This window comes from Crocuta crocuta, unplaced genomic scaffold, assembly GCF_008692635.1.
Source record: "Crocuta crocuta isolate KB4526 unplaced genomic scaffold, BGI_CrCroc_1.0 scaffold382, whole genome shotgun sequence".
NCBI lineage: Eukaryota > Metazoa > Chordata > Mammalia > Carnivora > Hyaenidae > Crocuta > Crocuta crocuta.
In genome coordinates this window covers 211740-233169 of record NW_027531873.1, presented here as the reverse complement: position 1 = coordinate 233169, position 21430 = coordinate 211740, and the positions used below count along the sequence as shown (strand labels likewise).

The following is a 21430-nucleotide window of genomic DNA, read 5'->3' as shown; positions in this document are numbered from 1 at the left end:
AGTGTCTCTTCGAATTTGGCCATTCCTGAGTTATATCCTTTCATAATAAAATAGTGATCTAGTAAATTAAAAAAAAGAGTTTTTGTCACAAATGGATATTGAATTTTGTCAAATGCTTTTTTTTCTATGTCTGTTGAGATGATCATATGATTATTTTCTTTCATTCTATTAACATAATGAGAAATGTGCCACTGGCTGAGAACAGTTGGATATGACTGCTTTCTTAGTTCTCTACCCAAGTGAGGCTGTAGGATAGGCTCTGTGGTTGCCTGGATTCTCGGGTCAGGCTTACTAGGTGATCAGGACTGGGTACTGTATTCAGTAATAGTATATGAAATCACTTCCCTGCACTGGCAGGGCAGCAGGACAGAACCCAAAGCCTGTAAAACTCATTGTTTAAGGACCCCAATCAACCCAGAGTGTGCACTGAATTCCCTGGTCAAGTGAGGTCACGAGGTTTGCTCTGCAGATGAAAGAAGCCACAGCTGTGCTCTTTGCTCAAGTGCCACTACATGTAGGGCTGTTGTAAGGGCTATGCAGCCTTCAGTGTGCTCTGGTTAGCTTCTTTGGCTGGACAAGCTGAAGGCTATATTCAGTGATGAATGGGACCACAAATTAGATTTCTTGCCTGAGCACAGTGGGAGAGGAGTTCTAAAGCTGATTAAGCCTTTTGTTTGTTGTCTTTACATACTCTAAGTTTCCTGATGCAAAAGAGCCACTAGCTTTTCTCTACAAACTCCTCGGTCTGCGCACTTGCCTCCTAGCTTGAGTGCCCCTGGACTACACTGCTTCTAGGAGCTGTCACCAGCCCTTTCAGTCAGATGGTGCCAGAAGACACTCTTGACAGTGGTGCGCTATATTCTACCTCTCTAGCCTGGGTGGGAGGGGAATGGACCACTCCAGGCTACTCTTAATTTCTCAGGCAGTCTACTTAGTTGGGAGGGGCTGGAAATTACCTTCATCCCAGGTTCTGAATTAACTCCGCTGCCTATATGTAGCACAGGAATGTTCCAGTGGTACTGGCTTTCCTCTGGGCACAATCGGCTCTACCCACCCATATCTCAGCTTGAGTGCTGCTGGGCTGTACTACTTTCAGGAGTTGCCATCAGCCCTTCCGGTCAGGTGGAGTCAGAAGACATTCTTCACAGCAGGTAGGGTTGTGATTTAGCTCCTTTTCGGGTCATGGGCAAACTGGGCTCTAGGGCCATCAAAACTCCTTTGAGGATCTGAAACAAGCGGATCTGCACCCCATCTTGTTTTCTGGTCAGAGTGCTCCCCTTACCTGGTTCTGCAGATGAGCAAAACTGCTTGTTGGGATTAGTCTTTGGGCACTGCAAGTATGAATTTGATCTGCCAAGATTTGTGTGTTGATTGTTGTGAGCCCCTCCTTCCTTCTCTATCATAATCAGATTCCCAAGAGTTGAGCCTCACTGATTGCCCTGTAGTCCTTGTGGTGTGCGATTAGAGTAGGGGCTCACTCATAAAGCAACCCACAATGTTGAGGTGGTGCAGGTAGTCTTCCCTGGGTTTTCTTTTCCTACTAGAGGAATAGGAGGCTCAGGGGAGACCTCTCCACATGGTGCTGTGCTGGCCTGGGGGAAGGACAATCCAGTCAGCATGAAGCTGCTTCTCTTACTTTTCTAATGCCACCTTTCTTGGTCTCTGTGGTGAAAGATTGCTTCAGCCTCATCACTGTATTTTAGGTTTTTTCTCAGTGATGTCTTATTCTTGAATAGTTGTTGGTTGTTCTTCTTGTGAGGGGGAACAAAGTCAGGAACAAATTCTATGTTGTCATCTTAATGACATCATAGGCTTTTTAAACAAACGTGTTAAACCATCTGATTAGATTATTTTTATTACTTTATTTAATTAATAATAATTGATCAAATAAATCTCTATGCTATGTCTAAAAAAGGGCACAAAAATGAAAAAAATATATAGTTTTCAAAGGACTAATATATAGTTTTCAAAGGACTTTTTAATCTCTGAGACAAATACACGGATAATACAAAGCAGGGAGGGAAGGTAGATTAGTGCTATTTAGTCTGAACATGGAAAACTAGCCAACCTGGTGGCTTCAAATGAAAATGTTGTAATGGTGTGTCTGCTATTTTGGAAGTTTACTGATGGTTAAGATTGATATTTGGGAGTTCCAGCCAAAGCTTGGGATGGGATTGCCGAAGAGATTATGGTACACTATCCAGTTACTCCTTGGTTTCCTGGTTCTTTCAAAAACAAGTTATTTTCTCCAAGAAAAATGTCATTTCTGCAAAGCACTTTGGCTCTTTTTGATTTGTTATACCTTAGTGACCTTCTTTTCAGGGAAGAGACAACAGGAAGAGTTGTATGGCCAAAGAATTAAAACAACAACAACAACAATTTGAGCTCCTGGGTGGCTCAGTTGGTTAAGTGTCCGACTTTGGCTCAGGTCATGATCTTGCGGTCCGTGAGTTCTGGCCCCACATCAGTCTCTGTGCTGATAGCTCAGACCCTGGAGCTGCTTCAGATTCTGTGTCCCCCTCTCTCTCTGTCCCCGCCCCCTTAAAAATAAATAATAAAGCATTAAAATTTTAAAAAACTAACAGTCTATACCATCATAAGATGGGAGGGGCATGGCCATAGATGCATAAGTTTTAAGAGCTTTAGCTGATAATAANACTTGCTGAGTAGCTCCCTTAGCAAGATTGGAATATTGTAAGGTCCTTGGGCCTTGTTGTGGACCCACCCTCCATCCTTCATCTAGCCCAGGGTTGGTACTTCCTTCCATCTAGCACTTCCTTTGTAGAAGAAGAAGGACAATATTTCATGGACCAACACAATGAGGGTCTGCTCCCTTCCTGTTTTTTTGACATCTAAAGAAAATTCATATTTTATTAACTCTGGAACCTATCAAATCTGTCTTTTTAAAATCATGTTTTATATATTACTATCAATCTATCCCAGATCCTATGCCAACTCTTATCTTTTGAATCCCTTTGCATTATCAAATAATCAATAAATTAACAAACATTACTTAGTCACTATGAGCTAGGCGTACATGTATGTGTGCCTGCACATGAGTTTGTATGTGTGTTTGAAGTGGGTAGTGAAGAGCATGGTACAATGAAGCAGAATATATGAGTTCTGCTGTCCTTCTTACACTCTGCTCACACCCCTAATAAGGGACGTGAATATTTTATCTATCATATAAAGGTAAATAGAGGATTTTGGAAGCTAACAAGAGATAGTGACATCCCAGGGCTAGCAAGAGTAAGAAAGAAGCAGGTACCAACCCTGGGCCAAAAGGACAATGAGAGCTTGGAAAGGGTAGCCGTCTGAAAGCCAACAGACAGGAGCTGTGGACTTAGATGTATGGAAGTGAGAAAGCCACAGGAATAAGTATTTCAAGTTCATTCTCTACCTATCTTCTGACTTCCTGTTACTGTATTAAAATAAAATCCAGGATAAGTTCCCCATCTGAAGATACTTATTTTAATTCTGTCTACAAAGTCCTTTTTCCTTTATAAGGTAACATATTTATATGTCCTGGGATTAGGACATGGACATCTTTGGGGAATCCTTGTTCTGCCTGCCAGAACAATTTATTTTACAAGTAAAATAAATGTAAAGGAGTGATTAAAGTTTGGTTACAACTGGGGATTATAAATGTATAGGGGTGTCAATCCACTTAGCTGTGTGATTGCTGCTATCCAAACAGAACCCCATGATCTATCTTTTCTTTTACAAATTCCTGTAGTGACAATTTAGAACGTGCTGCCCTTCTAGATTCCTTGCTACATGAGAGCCCTTGATACCTGTGTGGGGGATTGAAATAGCCCTGTTCCCTCCATAGCACACAGAGATAGAGTTATAGAGTTTGTGGAGAGGACATGCCTATGCAGTGAATGCTATTTCACTCTGTTAATTTCACTAATTAACACAAAGCTGTGGTGCACACATCCCAAGTCTGCTATTTTACAGGAATCCACAGTTGGGCTATGTTCACTGGATAAAACCATAAAGACAGGCTGCTACACTGGTTGAGTGATATGCAGGCTTAAAAAGGACAGCTGATTTCATCTGATCAAAACAAGATTACATAAAATGGTTAGTAAACAAGGAATCTTTGGGTTATTCACAGAAGTTTCCTAGAATTTTGTACACTTACACTGAACTTTGGATTCCTTGACACAGCTTCTGTCAAGCAACTCTCATATCCAAGGTGAATAATTTGAGATTGAGGCTGTGTCCATGTTGAGTAGTCTTTCTCCAGATAAGACACAAACCAATTATTGTAGTGGAGGAAGAAGTCCTAATATGCTATCCCTCTAAACATGGGTACTTTATAAGCCAGTAGAGGTTTTTAAGTATTGCTTTATTATTTCTCTTTACCACTAGAACACAAATTCCACAAGGTAAGAAATTTGTCTATTTTATTCAGGAATCTGTGTTCAGAGCCTAAACAGAGTCTGACACATGCTGAATGCATTGAAAATTTTGAGTTCGAACTCAAAGTTTGCTGAAAAAAAGTGAGTGAAAGAATGAAACAAAACTCTTATTTATTATCACCATTATCATATATGTACCTTGTAAACAAAAAAGATCCTTGAAAGTGGCGGTAGAGCTTTTGGACAAATAGAAAAATGCAAAGCTGAAGATTATAAAAAGACATGGGTGAAGAAGTTCAACAAAAGTTAAAACAAGTGAAGAATGGCAAATTGTAGTGATGTTATCAACCTCCAGATAGGCTCCTAATCTCTGTAAGATAGTGGCATCCTCAGATGCACTGATACCACAGTCCCACAGAATCCTGGGCCTACAGAAGTTCTCTTTCCTCACTCATGATCTTTCATTCAGAAACGGATCCTATTAAAGTCCAAAATTCTAGTGGGTAGAGCATGACTCCTAGACTGAGGAGAGACCAAACCCATTTGAAGAATCTTTTTTTCTCCTTTGTCCTTGCCTTCCACCCCTTCAGTTTCCGTCTCCAGTCAATCAGAGTTTCTGAGGGCCCAGGGTCCTACATATGACNTACCCATATATTCTATTTTCAATACAAATACATTCATTTCTAAACTCAGAATATTGCAATTTGTACAAGGAGACATGGAATATAGAGACTGTGGTTTATTTTGATCCCTGAGCTAAATATTCTCCATGTAGCTATATGTGATCAGAAAAGGGAACACAGAGTCAAGACAGGGTCACCATAGAAAGAATCTCAATGTACTGCATATAAACCCTTTCATCAGTTTCTGTTGGTTGGCTTGTATCTTGATTTTCAAGAAATATGACCTCAAGGTTTACATGTTAATAAATAAAGACCAACTCAAATCTGCAGATGAATACTATCAAATCCGATGAGAAAGAAGTAGAACGTTTCATCAGGGCATCAAGAACCAAACTTCAAAATNTGAAGAATTTTTTTCTCCTTTGTCCTTGACTTCCACCCCTTCAGTTTCCGTCTCCAGTCAATCAGAGTTTCTGAGGGCCCAGGGTCCTACGTATGACTCGCCTCAGTGCAGACTTCACTTCACTGTTCCTTAAGCTGTAGATGATGGGGTTCAACATGGGAGTCACCACTGTGTAGGACAGCGAAAGCAGCTTCTTGCTCTCAGGAGAGGTGCTGGACCGGGGTCGGAAGTATGTGAGGATGGCAGTGCTGTAGAAGAGGGACACAACCAGGAGGTGGGAGGAACAGGTGGAGAATGCCTTGCGTTTCCCCTCCGCTGAGGGCATCCTGAAGATAGTGGAAAGGATGCGGACGTAGGATCCCAGGATCAGCAAGAAAGGAAAGAGGATGAATAAGACAGTGGCCGTCAGAGCCTCCAGTTCAAACAGAGAGGTATCAGCACAGACCAGTGCAATGACAGGGGGGCTGTCACAAAAGAAGTGGTTCACTCTGTTGGGGCCACAAAAAGGGAAGCTGAAAATCCATGTGGTTTGCACGGTGGCCACTGGAAACCCTGAGAACCAAGAGGCAGCTGCTAGCTGGGCACAGGCCCTGCGGCTCATAATGATTGGGTAGCGCAAAGGATCACAGATGGCCACATAGCGGTCATATGCCATGGTGGCCAGGAGGCAGCACTCAGCAGCCCCAAAGAAGAAGAAGAAATACATCTGAGAGGCACAGCCAAGGAAGGAGATGGTTATGTCTTGAATGATCAGAGTCCCCAGCATCTTGGGCACAATGACCAAGTTGAAGCCTATCTCCAGGAAGGACAAGTTCCTGAGGAAGAAGTACATAGGATTTTGTAGAGCTGAGTCAGCTGTAGTGACCAGGATGATGAGAACATTGCCCATTAGGGTAACCAGGTAAACAGTCAAAAAAAGGAGAAATAGTAGAGCTTGTAGCTCAGAGGATAAAGTTGAAAAGCCCACAAGGATAAACTCGCTGACAATTGTCCAGTTTCCCCACATCATTCTTCTGCCCAGGATTTCACTGACATTCATGCTCCAAGAAGGTAGAAGTCTCCATATGGTATTCAGACCTCTATTATAGCCTTAGAAAACCTCCTATGGCCTCATTCTCTACCCTTATTGTTAACAGTTGTTGCAAATCAAAAGGTGTACTTTCCAAAAAACCTCCTGTCTATGGGATTCATAATTGTTTGGAAGAATACTAGCCTTTTTTTCAGACTGAACTGAGGCACACTGTATACATCTATATATCTCCTGACTTTGCTGTATAGAGATCAAAATCACAGCTTCATGTTGGGGCTCCTACCTTATCTTTCTTCAACATTCAGTGGTACTAAAAAAGCAGCCAGGCCAAGCATTTCTGAGGAGAAGGGTCTTAATGCACAATGAAAGGTGATGAGGTGAGCCAGGGTATGTTTTCTGCAGAATGAAAGGGTAGGAAAGAGAAAATCAAAGAAAGTTACCTATGATCCTGAGGAGGAGAACTGAATATGTTCTAATCTCAAGCAGCTGACCCTCAGGATGATTTCAGTATTTTGGAGGAATACCCATATATTCTATTTTCAATACAAATACATTCATTTCTAAACTCAGAATATTGCAATTTGTACAAGGAGACATGGAATATAGAGACTGTGGTTTATTTTGATCCCTGAGCTAAATATTCTCCATGTAGCTATATGTGATCAGAAAAGGGAACACAGAGTCAAGACAGGGTCACCATAGAAAGAATCTCAATGTACTGCATATAAACCCTTTCATCAGTTTCTGTTGGTTGACTTGTATCTTGATTTTCAAGAAATATGACCTCAAGTTTTACATGTTAATAAATGAAGACCAACTAAAATCTGCAGATGAATACTATCAAATCCGATGAGAAAGTAGTAGAACGTTTCATCAGGGCATCAAGAACCAAACTTCAAAACTGAGACCTGAAATTATGATGGATATAAACTTAAATGAAGGAATAAATCTAAAGCACTTGCATGTGACTGGTACAGTACACATGCTAACCATTGTCGTTATTATGAGATAATGCTAGATCTGTCTTCCAAAGTCTACTTCTTATCTATTTATCTACTGCCTAAACTCACTGTAGTCCCTACTTTTCAGTCTCTAGGAGAAAAGAATAATCTATTCAATAAATATTGGTTATCTTCTCTATGCCAGACACCGTTCTAGACACTGAAGATAATACATCAGTAAATAAAACAAACAAAAAAATCTCTGCCCTCATATAACTCATTTTCCAGTATAAAAGACTGACTGTAAACAAATTATATAAATAGGATGTATAGTATGTTAGGTCGTTGTAAGAACAATGGAGAAGAATAAAACAGTGGAGTAGGATATCAGCATTTGAGGTGTGGGGAGGGTCAGAGAAGGCTTCCCTGAGCAGATAATGTTTGAGTAAAGTACTGAATAGGTACAAGATGTGGTCAGGGTGGTGAAGGAAGGAGGGTGGTGAACAGCCAAAACAGCAAGAGGGGCATCTGTGTGGCTCAATCACTGAAGCGTCCCACTCTTGTTTTCAGCTCAGGTCATTCAGCTCACGTCATGATTTCATGGTTCATGAGTTCGAGGCTCACATCAGGCTCTATGCTCTCAGCCTGGATCCTACTTGGGATTCTGTCTCCCACTCTCTCTGCCCTTCCTCCTATTTGCTGTCTCTCAAAAATAAACATTCAGAAAAAAATAACAGTGAGAAAATGCCATTTAAAATTTTCTGCTGATTCCTATTCCTATTATTTTAAATTTATTTGTTTTGAAAGAGAGACAGAGAGAGAGCACTAGTGAAGGAGGGGCAGACAGAGGGAGAGAGAATCCTAATCAGGTTCTGTGCTGTCAGCGCAGAGCCTGATGTGGGTGCTGTCAGTGTGGAGCCCCATCCAGGTCTCAGTCTTACAGTTAGTGAGATCATGACCTGAGCCAAAACCAGGAGTCAGGTACTTAACCGAGCCATCCAGGTGCCTGTAAGTTTTCTATGAAAACTTTGATACTTTGTCAATTTCCAAGTAAGAGTTAACACTTAATGAGCACCAGATAAATGCCAGACACTATTCCAAGTGGTTTGCATGCATTATGTTAAGTCTCACAACAAACTGAAGATATAAGGATTGCTAGTAGTCCCACTTTACAGCTGAGGAGGCACAGAGAAGTTGAATAATTTTTCCAAGGTTACACAGCCAGCAAATGGTGGCATAGGGGTATGCCTTTTGGGCAGTTTGACTCTGGCAGTTTGAGTCATGGCCCAGGGGACTTACCCACTCTGAAAATGGAAATGAGTCTGAGCTCATAGGTGAGGGCAAGCTGGAGTTTTTGGCATAAGGTGGTAGTAACAGAGCAGAAAGCAAAACAATTTCTAGAGAAGATTAGAAAGTTTCAAGGTATTAGCAACACTGGAGAGCTGGAATACCACTCTCATGGTCCTAATATTAGAATAATTATTAATTTATGTCTCCATCTCATACTTTAGATGGTGTACTACTTGAAAGCAGGAATCGTGTAGAAAATTTAACTTTTTATCTCAATTCCAGGCAAGGTAGATGCCCATTAAATTGTTAATAAATAAATGAAGAATGAACAAAATATAAAAATTAATCATGGAAATATCTGTATAGGCAGAGTATAGGCACAGTGAGCTCCATTCAGAAGGAATTTAGATACAAAGACGCATACGTCAGTGATACAGCCTCAAACAATTTACACAGATTTAAAGAGTGATAAGGGTTATAAATGGATGTATAAATTACATCCATCATCTTCCTCTACCCCAAGCCTCCTCCTTTTATCTACCTCATTTCAGGAAATGACACCACCCAGGCTGCATGACCCAGGAGTTGGGACAAAAATCCTTTAATTCAACCCCAACCTTTATTATTTTTCCTAAACACCAATTCAGTGTCACCTTCTACATCCCTACTCTTGTCTTCTCTGGCCTGGAATATTGCAGGAACCCGATTCTAGTTCATTCTCTACAAACCATCCTTGACTTGTGTGTGCTCTGACAGCAACTCCAATTAAGTTACTCACCTGCTCACTGCCTATTGTCCCTGGGAAAAGTACAAAACCTTTAAGAAGGTTTTTTTCTCTGGTATCTGCTTAGTTTTCTAGATTCAAATCCCCTACACAGCTGATGCTCTGTTTACACAAAAATGCTCTCTGTTCTTTCACCCCTCCTTGTACCTATGCACCTGGCTTTCTACTTTTGGAAACCTCTTCTTGCAATTATGTATACTTTCTTCTGATCTTGCAAGTCTCTGCTGAAACATCGTTTTGTGAAGTTTCCCTGCGCTCCCTTGGCCTAATCAAGGGGTTATTCTTTAAGTCTCTGGTAACACTTTTTACAAAACTCTGTCAGAGCACTATACCATTGTTTATGGGTACATATTTTCCTACTAGCTAATAGTTAATGCCAGGAGGAAAATCTATTCATCATTGTATCTTTTGCACCTAGCAGTGTGCTTAACTCCAAGTGCTTGGTAATTAATGTAGTCTAAGGTTTAATTTTTATGGCAGTTTGATGACACTATTGGGTCTCTAGTTGAGCCTACAGTTAAGACCTCTGAATGTGTGTGTGTGTGTGTGTGTGTGTTTTATAGGTTGTACATTTGGTTTTGTTTTCCAGTATATATTTATTTTTAAATGTATCGCTATGTTCTGAGAAGATATTTTAAAAGCTTTATTATAACAGCCTTGCATCACTCACTGACAAAGATGTCCATTTCCCTCAAATGTTTAATCAAAATGTCTCCTCGGAAAGAGCCATGACTCTGGGGCATATCACTTAAGCCATATCCCAAAATGAGTTGGCACCAATTTTTTAACCTCTACTTTTTGGGCTACTTAGCAAAACTATCTGTTGTGGGTTTTTTTTCTATCAGTGACTGTAAATAATTTCAGATATGAGATGGGTATAAATAAACAGTTATATGTACTGTTACCTGGAATATATCTCTTTAATGTAGTAACAAAGACCTCACGAAAGAGTTTGTCAAATGCTTTAGTGAAATTCAGATAAACCATATCAAACACTCATTCTTTAATCTAAGATCTAATGTCAACTTCCTTGTCAGACTTTTTCTATCTCCTTCCCAAAATGGGTAAATTACTTTCTCCTTTGTGTTCCCTATAGCATTTTAAAATACTCTTAGTGTATCAATGGTTTTGTATTATAATTAATTTCATATTTGTCCTCTCCTGCAAATTGTGTACTCCTTGACAGAAACTAAATGATATGTCATTGTATCCACATTACAATGCCTGATAATTACAAAGTAACGATAAACGTTTGTTGAATCACTAAGTAACATTTATCCTAATGACATTAGTTAATTGGTTTAACGTGCTGATATTTATGTTTAAAAATTAATTAAGTTTTTAGTCGTGAAATTCTTTGTGAATCCATGATGGAGCAATGTAATCACTATCATTTTTTAAGTGTTTGTAAAATAAAGTGTTAAACAATGTTTTAAATTATTGTTTGGTAAGAGAGGTGGAAATAAAATGTACAATTATAAAACACTACACAAATTTGCACTCTCACCGCCATCATCATCATTACGGATATCATTATAGTCTTTATGGTTTCAGAAAGAGTCTAAACCAAATATTTTGTAAAGCAGTTAGGTAGATAGAAAATAATCCAATAAAGTGTAGCTGAGACAGACCCATGATAGTTGAAACTGGAGAGAACAGCAACATAACATAGTTTGAGAATTTCCTAATGAAATAACCAGATGATGCTATTTAGACATTGGCCAACATGTAACAAACGGCTAGGACAGAAAATATTCTCAGGTNACCCATGATAGTTGAAACTGGAGAGAACAGCAACATAACATAGTTTGAGAATTTCCTAATGAAATAACCAGATGATGCTACTTAGACATTGGCCAACATGTAACAAAAGGCTAGGACAGAAAATATTCTCAGGCCAAAAGTTCAGTTATCAAAGAAAATCTCAGTTAATGGGGGCATCTGGGTGGCTCAGTCAGTTGAGCATCTGACTTCCACAGGTCATGATCTCACAGTTCGTGAGTTTCAGCCTTAGTCAGGTTTTGTGCTGACAGCTCAGAGCCTGGAGGCCACTTTGGATTCTGTGTCTCCCTCTCTCTCTCTGCCCCTCCCCCGCTTGTGCTCTATCTCTGTCTCTCAAAAATAAATAAACGTTAAAAAATTAAAAAAAAAAAGAAAGAAAACGTCAGTTAAGGAAGCTGAGGGAAATGCATATTCATAACAGTCGTTTTTCTAACTTTTAAAGCAGAGATGACCCTCCCTTTTCTTTCAGCCATATCCCACAGAGAATGTCAACACTTAAGTCCAATGAAGATGAGTAAGGGCAGAGGCAGAGGCTCAGAGCCCCACTTGCTTGGCTTTCACTTTTCTCCTCCCCTGAAAGAGCCCCCTCTTGCTGCTTATTAGGGCCCTAGGGCTGCACAAAACAATATGACAACACAATTCAAAACCTTGTACTCCGTCCCTCCCACAGTTGTAATTCCATATTGTCCTTCATTTGCTTTATCCTTCTCTAACCATCTTTTTACATTGCCTTCTTTTGACGTAGCCTTTCCTCTCTTTCTCTTCCATCTCTCTCACCTTCCTCTTCATTTTTTTTTTAAACTGCTCTCTGTTTTCCCCAACTGAGCAGGGAAGAGACGGTGGAAGGGAGTTTGCTGGGATGATATTCTAAAGAACTGATCTTCCTGTAACTGCATTAATGCAGTTGAGGCTGTCAGGATGTTATTGATGAGGTATAATTCAGCTACTGTTTTACTTCTGGTCTTGCAAGCACAGAGCCTTGGGTAAATGTAGTTGAGTTTGCAGCCATCAGAAGTGGTGAGAACTGCAGGGAAAGGGAGATTATGCAGAAACCTAGCTGAGGTGGCAAGGCCAGCTACACCTCTATTCAGAGTGTCTCCTGTATGTGGTAAAATCTTGAAGATTCCATGCATTGTTTCAACAAGAAAAAAAATTTGGAAAATCCCACCTAAATATAGTTTGAGGCCACATAATTACAATGGCAAGGACTTTGGAGTCATAAATCCAGAATTAAAGTTCTGGTTATCATTTTTTATCTGTGAGTCACAGAGCTCTGACATGACATTTTATGAGTTATGGTTTTCTCAACTGTAAAATGACTATATTACAGATGCCCTACCTACCCGAAGGGTGGTGGTGGGTGTGAAATTAAATAATACATACACAGGCACTTTGAACGTTCTAAAGCCTAATACATAATCATTGTCTTCCATCCTTTCCCAGATTACCTAATTTGTCAAAAAATTCATGTTATGTACTTGAGGCCTCTGATCTCCTTTCTTGTTTCCTAGAAATGTGTCAAAGAAGACACAATATCTTGGTAATAAGCCATCATCCTCTTTACAAGAGAGTTCAAGTCTGTGCTTTGTCCACATCGTTCTTTACTTACCTCCTATAAGTGAAATTTGTATCCCATTCCAGAGAACTTCCGGGCTGCATCAGCTGCTCTAGGCTTAGACTACACTATGTTCGAACAAGTGACTCCAGGGTAGTCTTAAATATAGCTGTACCTGTGCAAGTCATTTCAGAAAATCCCTGGGTTGTGTCTGTGCCAATCATCCCAAAGGTACGCTGGGTGTGTCTCAGTCCTCATTGCTGGTGAACTCGGGTTCTGCCTTGTTCTGACATTCTCAAAGAAGCTTTGTCCAGGGCTGTGTCACACGCCCCGGGTAAATCCTAGGCTGTGGCTGAGTCAGTCCCTGTAAAGTAGCTCTGAGTGGTGCAGCATTAGTCACTCCAAAGAAGCTCTGGGCTGGGTCTGTGTCAACCACTCAGGAGGATTCCAGGCTGGGTCTCAGGACTATTTTAGTCCCTGCGGTTTACTGGGAGTGATTTCCCCCAATGCTTCCTCTTCCTCGGGTAAAGTCATAGGTGCAGTTTCTGACAGGTGTGAGTTTTGAGGAATTCCCAGATGTGCAAAAATTCACGAAGACTCTGCAATCCCATAATTGGAGGGAAGAGCGTTGCTGCACTCCAACTTTCCTGCACTCATGAGGCTACAAGAGCAAAGGGAAAAATCAGTGGTCTGTCTATTCTCCAAGGTTTGCACCAGAGAGATCAGAAGAGCATGCCAGTATTCTTTCTTTCTCTCAGCTTTACTGAGATAAAATTGACATATAACATTGTATAAGTTTAAGGTATATAATGTGATGATTTGATACATGGATATATATGTTGAAATGATTACCACAATAGAATTAGTTAACATGTCCATTACTTCACATAATTACCTTTTGTTTATGTGTGTGGTGAAAATATTTAAGATCTAGACTCTTAGCAAGTTTTAATACAGTATTGTTAATGATAGTCACTATGTTGTAGGTTTTGGTCCCAGAACTTATTCATCTTAAGTTTGTACCCTTTGACCAATGTCACCCTACCCCAGCCTCTGATAACAACTATTCTACTTTCTTTCTCTTTCATCTTAGCATAATGTCCTTGAGGTCTATCCATCTTGTTGAGAAAGCAAGGTTTCCTTCTTGGTTATGGAAGATTAATATCCCATTGTATATATGTATACATATGCCATATTTTCTTTATCTATTCATCTGTAAATGGACACTTAGATTGCTCCGATGTCTTGGCTATTGTGAACAATGCTACAATGAACGTGGTAGTGCAGGTATCAGGTATCTCGTTAAGACAGTAATTTCATTTCTATCATTCCAGTATTCTTTTACATCTTCCTTCACTTTTGATTCTCATTGGGCTGGTTCTTTGGGAGTGCTTCTGATGTGTATTCAGAAGTTTTCAGGCATGGAGAGAATAACTCATTAGTCATTGTCTAAGCAAAGTGGAGAAGCAGCTGATAGGCAATACTGTTGGTTGGGGAGGCTGTTAACTCCTGGATAAGATGAAAAGAAGAAAGTCTGAATAACAGTCCGAAAATCCTAACCCTTCTTAAATAAGAATTGAAGTTGAGGGAGTAAGATGATGTCCCTGCTTTGAGACAAAATTTTCCCAAGCTGATGAGGGCTTCATCCGAAGACTCTAATGCATATCCGAACATTTCTTATAGTGTTTCTGAAACAGGCATTTGACCACATGTTTCTTACTGAAAGTGGTAACCATACCTGACTTCTTCATTATTGTTTGCCTAGTATTTAGCATAGTGCCTACAAATATGTGCTTGCATTTTTCTACAAGCCATATTTAAAATACCAGCCTTCTGCATCACCCTTCACCTATATGACCTAAGACTTTCCATTCTAATTAATTAGGATGGCATATTCATCTTGCAGTTTGTTGTACAGAAGTGTGCCACGTTTCCAACAAAAGTTGGAATCAAAAATAAAGGTGGACTAAGTAAAAGCTGGAATAATTAACAAAGGTGACTTCCTAGATAAAAAAGAATAGCTATTTATTCTTCTCCTTGATAGCCTTTCTCTTTGTCTAGTATATAATATAATTCCTGTTAGTTCTCATGTTTACATGGGATTACAATCAGAGATAGTGTGAGGATAGAAATGGGTACACGAATTCTCTCTGCCATTCTTCCCCACATACATTTTCTCTTCTCAAGTATGACTTAGTTACATTTGGAGGAGGAACAATTGTATTACAGGCTCCATTGGCCAATGAGCAAATGCACAAGATCCACTTTGAATGTTTGTTCATTCATTTGACAAATAATTCTTGGATGCCTAACATGAACCAGGCAGTGCAGTTTCAGTAGCAGATTTTACAAACATTGTTCCTGGCCTCACAGAACATACAGTTTAGATGGAAGGACAAATATATATATTCTTAAGTTTATTTATTTTGAGAGAGGTGGAGTGAAAGGGAGAGAGAAAGAGAGAGAGAGAGAAAGAGAGAGAGAGAGAAAGAGAGAGAAAGAGAAAGAGAGAGAGAGAGAATCCCAAGCAGGAGCTTTACTGTCAGCTGGAGCTGATGTGGGGCTCTATATCACAAACTATGAGATCATGACCTGAGCTGAAATCAAGAGTCAGATGCTTAACCAACTGAGCCACCCAGATGCCCCATATTTGGGAAGACAAATATTAAAGAACCATACAAAAAATGTGAAATTACAGCTGTGATGAATACGTAACTAGAAGAAAATGATGTCGCTACAAAAATAGCATCACCATTTCCCATTTCCCTGGATACAACTCTGAGTGGAGATTTGGATTACAATTTAATAAAATTATGAACAGCAATCCCAAAGTTTCAGCCATGTCTTTGGCTAACTAAGAAATAAGACTTTCAGATATAGATTAATCATAAAAAGCTGTTTTCTCAGTCCCAGAAATCCCAAAAGTGCCTCCTTAAAAGTAGGAGATGAAGTAAAGGAACTATCATTGTCCTATGTAATGATGTGTGGTTCTGGATCCATTGTGAACAATGGAGATACCTTGAAACTGATGAATTAAATAAGAAGCATTTATTTCATTACTACATGTTGGACTCCATTGCTTCTGATAATTAATGCATATCTTGGGAGATGAGTTTGAATTTGTGTGTTTAATTCAAATTACTCATCTGAAGAGAAATAATTATATCAGAACTCATACTTGTAGGTAGATGCTACATTTGGAGAGGTTGCTGTATGTTGAACTAAGCTCTAGATTTAGAGTTTCAGCAGTTATTTTTTCTCAATGTACATTTTTAAATGTTCTGATTAAAGACTTGGAGTTTTTTCTTGACTCAAACCCTCAGTTGATGAGAAGCACTTCTAAAGGACAGACCGTGGTAAACACTGCTGAAGTTTCTCCTTAAATCTCTGGAGTCACTTTGACTAGCTCTGAGCATCCTTTGTCAGCTACTGCAAGCTTTACATGTAATAGCTTATACCTGAGACCTTCAGGAGGTTGCCCCAGGGCACTGGGAGACTGGTCCCCAGGAGTTTTAATTTTCCCTATTCCCTATTCTATAGTCTGTCAGTAGCCAGTGGATACCTGGAATGAGAGTACAAAAGCCTACTTTCTTTGGCATGAAGCAGAACAAACTAAGCTTTATTTATCCCCTGGAGTTCCCTGCTGGAACTGTTGAGTCTGGGATTGTACCCAAAATTATATTTTTGCTCAGTTTCTTCTCCATTCCTACACTACTACATTTGATGGTTTCTCCTTAATAATTCACATGCACTTGAATCCGTGGCTCCATACCTGGTTCTGGGATAACCCAATGAAAGCAACTGATCCCAAGGCAAGATCAATTACTGTAAGTTTGGAGAAGATGTTTCTAAAAGGTGAGAAGAGATTCATAACAGGGATAGGAAGGAAAAGGCTTGAAGTTCCTGGGAAAAAACCCTCTTTCATACCTCTTTAATGGATCCCCTCCAGACTTTCACAATACCTATACTCTACTGCAGGAATTGGTCTTACTCTAGAATCAAATCCTCTCTCTTGAGCACTGTATTTCCTCACATGCAAATCCACCATCAAATCCTATCCTATTCTAAAAATTATTTAGAATTAATTTTTATTGATACTACTCTATTCCAAGTCACCAACAGTTCTCAACTGGATTACCCATTCATTTGTCCATATTCCATACACTATTGAAAAATTGGAGAATAATTTCATAGTATTGTAAAGTCTGCACTGGGCAAAGCAAATCAGAATAGACAGAGTAAGGTGATAAACTTCAACACTGAAATTCATAAAGCCTTGGCATCAGCAGCTCTCTTCGCTGTTTTAAAGAAAATTTTAGAAGTCATGCTTCTAAAGTTTGCTGCATAATTAAGGCTCCATGTACAAAGAGAAGCATCTCTTGTTTTGGCTTTTGGTTCCCAGAAATTGGCACTGATTCCCTGGACCATATAAGAAGCCTCCCCACTGGTTCAGAGCATCACATCATCTGCATTATCGCAGTGTCAAATACCCTTTCACTAAGGATATTTTGAATCTATTGTTATAATGATATTAAATATCTACTGTGGCAACCTCCAACATCTCTGAATGCATGTCTGAGCAGTCTATATTGTCTCTCCAGGCACCAGCTGTTGTTTATGTTAGTGCTCTGGCTTCAAAGTTGCATATATTTTGAGTGGTATGTCCTAACCCTATTTTCTCATAGTTTTTTTTTTCTTTTATAGTTTATTGTCAAGTTGGTTTCCATATAACACCCAGTTCAGAACATAAGGTTTTCCGGAATGCTCAAGTCATACTGAAACAGAAATAATTGCGCAGCTTTCATTTCCAAGGAGTTTCAGGTACACTGGGGAAAGACAAACATATAAAAACCAGTAGAGCACAGTATATACAAAATTAACTTATCTGTTGATAAAATTAGAATGGATGCATATAAGAGAGAATAATTTATGCTGCTTGAGGGATCACAGCGGGACCTTGAAAGATGAGATGGATATGGCTAAAATAAAGATGGAAAGGACCTTTCAAGCAGAGAAAATGGAGAACCAGACATCACCATCTACTAATCATCTAAACTATTAACACAGAAGTGTGAATAAAATTCGCTATTTTCTCTAATTTACTCAATTATTTCTTCCATATTCTTCAAAATTTATTTCCTTCAAATTAAAATTTGAGTTATACTTTACCTATTATATAAGCAAAATTCCAAATGTTCGATGACAAAAGTTATTGATGGGACAGTGGGGAAACAAAAACCCTTGTAAATTGCTGGTGGGAATTTAAAAAGGTATAATCAGTTTGGAGGGAAGTTTGCCAATATATAACAACATGATAGATGTATTTATCCTTTGCCCAATTTCTAGATTTCCATCTGTCAGATACACTAGCAAAACAATGAAAATGCTTATGTATAAAGCTATTTTTTACAGCATGCGCCTGGGTGGCTTAGTCGGTTAAGCGTCCGACTTTCACTTAGGTCATGATCTCACGGTTCGTGGGTTCGAGCCCCGCGTCGGGCTCTGTGCTGACTGCCAGCTCAGAGCCTGGAGCCTATTTCGGAGTCTGTGTCTCCCTCTCTCTCTGACCCTCCCCTGCTCACGCTGTCTCTCTCTCTCCTAGAAATAAATAAAAAATATATATATATAATAAAATAAAAAATAAAAAATAAACTATGGTATATCTAAAAATAGAGTAGTATGAAATTACAAAAGAATGAGAAATATTTTCATGGTTAAAGAAGAGCTATGTTGCAGTAAGCTAGATCCATTTTAAATTTTGACTAAAACAGCATCACAATNAATGAAATTCGCTATTTTCTCTAATTTACTCAATTATTTCTTCCATATTCTTCAAAATTTATTTCCTTCAAATTAAAATTTGAGTTATTTTTTACCTATTATATAAGCAAAATTCCAAATGTTTGATGACAAATGTTATTGATGGGACAGTGGGGAAACAGAAACCCTTGTAAATTGCTGGTGGGAATTTCAAAAGGTATAATCAGTTTGGAGGGAAGTTTGCCAATATATAACAACATGATAGATGTATTTATCCTTTGCCCAATTTCTAGATTTCCATCTGTCAGATACACTGGCAAAAAAAATGAAAATGCTTATGTATAAAGCTGTTTTTTACAGCATGATTTAAAATTATAAAAGACTCATTAAATAAACTATGGTATATCTAAAAATAGAGTACTATGAAATCATAAAACAATGAGAAATATTTTCATGGTTAAAGAAGAGCTATGTTGCAGTAAGCTAGATCCTTTTTAAATTTTGACTAAAACAGCATCACAACAGAAATTTATACTCTTACTTCAACAAGGTTTAAGAACCTTAATCTGGGATAGAGAGCCTGTGGAAGCTCATCTCATTCTTCCTGGGATATTAGAGTAAGGAATAAAATGGATATGGGGTTATAAAGGTGTAAGTATGGGGAAAATTGATCCACTCTCCTATATTTATATGTAATACTATTGAGCTTAGAAGAACTAACATGCTTCAAGGGCATGGTAACTGAAATAAGACAGTGATGAAAGTTATGCATTGGTAAGGATTACAGGGTTTTCTATCTGATTATTGGAGTCAGATCTTCCCAAAGGAAGAGAAAGTGACATGATGAGTTTTTACTGGTTTTTCCCTCTGTTATTATGTGCTCCCACATTAGGATTATAAGCAGTTTCATGCTGCTCACAATGTGGACATGGGAATGTGAATACCTGGAATTACTTGGTCCATAGGAATTTTCCAGGTGGTAGAATAGGTTAACCTACTTCTCTGCTCTTTTCCCTTCACTGAGCTTCCCAGTAGTCATTTCAACAGCTGGGTTTCATCACAACAAAGATGGCAGGTGAGGCAGAAGAATTCCAAATATGAAACTGATTGCTCCCATTTCAGTACACTTTACTCTCATTTCTTAATATCTACGGGAAGCCAATCCTAAGGCCTAAAGCCTTGCGGAAAGTCCGGCCAAGGGCATTCTTCACCTCATTATTTCTCAGGCTATAGATGATGGGGTTCAGCATGGGAGTCACAACAGTGTAGGACAAAGACAGCAGCTTTTTGCTCTCAGGAGAATTATTGGATTTAGGCCGGAAGTAGGTGAGGCTTAAAGATACATAGAAAAGGGAAACAACAAGGAGGTGGGAGGAGCAGGTCGAGAAGGCTTTATGCTTCCCTTTGGCTGATGGGATCTTAAGGATGGCAGCAGCAATGCGAGTGTAGGAACACAGGATCAGCAAGCAGGGTATCATGACGACCAGAACGGTTCCAACAATCGCATAGATCTCAAACAGTGCTGTGTCTGCACAGACCAGCTTCAGCACAGGGGGGCTGTCACAGAAGAAGTGGTTCACCTTGTTGGTGCCACAGAATGGAAAGCTGAAGAGCCACGTGGTCTGCACGGTAGCCATGGGAAAGCCTGGAAACCAGGAGGCAATAGCCAATTTGGCACGTGTCCTCTGGTTCATGATGACTGGATAGTGCAAGGGATTGCAGATGGCTACATAGCGGTCATATGCCATGGTGGCCAGGAGGACACATTCAGCAACTCCAAAGAGAAAGAAGAAATACATCTGCGTGGCACAGCCAAGGAAGGAGATGGTTGTGTCGCGGGCAAGCAGGGTCGCCAGCATCTTGGGCACAATGACTAGGTTGAAGCCAATCTCCAAGAAGGACAAGTTCCTGAGGAAGAAGTACATGGGGCTGTGCAACATGGGGTCAGCCAAGGTCACGAGGATGATGAGGCTGTTTCCCATCAGCGTGACCAGGTAGATGATTAGAAATGTCAGGAAGAGTAGTGACCGTATTTCAGTAGGTAGGGAAGAGAAGCTCATGAGGATAAACTCCCCAACTCTTGTCCAGTTTCCTTCAGCCATCGACACAGAATGAATCCCCAACTGCTGTCATGGAGAGAGATTCTTGGTGGGAAGAATCAGAATCTTCAGTTTGTTTTTCAGACTCCTTTTTAGTGTCAGGAAATCAGGCTGTGTCAGGATATCAGTTGGAAAAGGAAGGGTCTTGTGGTGTCTAAAAAAGACACAATGAAGAATGGCCAGAGTTTAAGTTCTGAGATGGGCCTGGGCCAACACTGGAAAAGTTGATATTTCCCTATTTGTACATTAACATAGACAGAACAGTCTTACCAAATCTGAGCCATAAGTCCTTGAAGGAGCCATCAAAGGGTATATTTTGGGAGATGATATTCATGAAAACATTTAAGTTGATAAGAGTCCAAAGTTCAGATTTCAATAAAAACACATAGATGTAAATATATAAAAATTTCAGAAAACTCTTAAAAATTGCAATGCAGAATAATGCATCTAATAATTTTTTAAAAATTTTTATTGTTCATTTATTGTTGAGAGAGACACAGAATGTCAGTGGGGGAGGGGCAGAGAGAGAGGGAAACACAGAATATGAAGCAGGCTCCAGGCTCTGAGGTGTCAGCCCAGAGTCCAATGCGGGTCTCGAACCCACAAGCTGTGAGATCATGACCTGAGCCAAAGTTGTACACTTAACCAACTGGGCCACCCAGGGCCTCCAATGCATCTAATAATTTTTTTACTCTTCATGAATCTTTCTTACTTGCTGAAATTTGGGAGGTGACTGAGGAAGATGTATTGAGGAGAGTTAACACATGCCTGTGTTTTGTCCTTTTACACATGCATA

General features: G+C 39.6%; 2 protein-coding genes across 2 annotated transcripts; both read right to left on the bottom strand.

Moving 5' to 3' along the window:
• Positions 1–5454: 5454 nt before the first annotated feature.
• OR10A4 (olfactory receptor family 10 subfamily A member 4) lies at positions 5455–6402 on the bottom strand. Its single transcript, XM_077772844.1, has one exon. It carries the CDS (start codon positions 6400–6402, stop codon positions 5455–5457), a length of 948 nt encoding a protein of 315 aa, XP_077628970.1.
• A 13281-nt stretch (positions 6403–19683) lies between these two features.
• Positions 19684–20637, bottom strand: LOC144238918 (olfactory receptor 10A5-like). Its single transcript, XM_077772846.1, has one exon. The coding sequence runs from the start codon at positions 20635–20637 to the stop codon at positions 19684–19686; it is 954 nt and encodes a 317-aa protein (XP_077628972.1).
• Positions 20638–21430: the final 793 nt, after the last annotated feature.

Bases quoted from the DNA above. Each gene is read 5' to 3' on its own strand.
- OR10A4 (XM_077772844.1), bottom strand. From the start codon at position 6,402: ATGATGTGGGGAAACTGGACAATTGTCAGCGAGTTTATCCTTGTGGGC.
- LOC144238918 (XM_077772846.1), bottom strand. From the start codon at position 20,637: ATGGCTGAAGGAAACTGGACAAGAGTTGGGGAGTTTATCCTCATGAGC.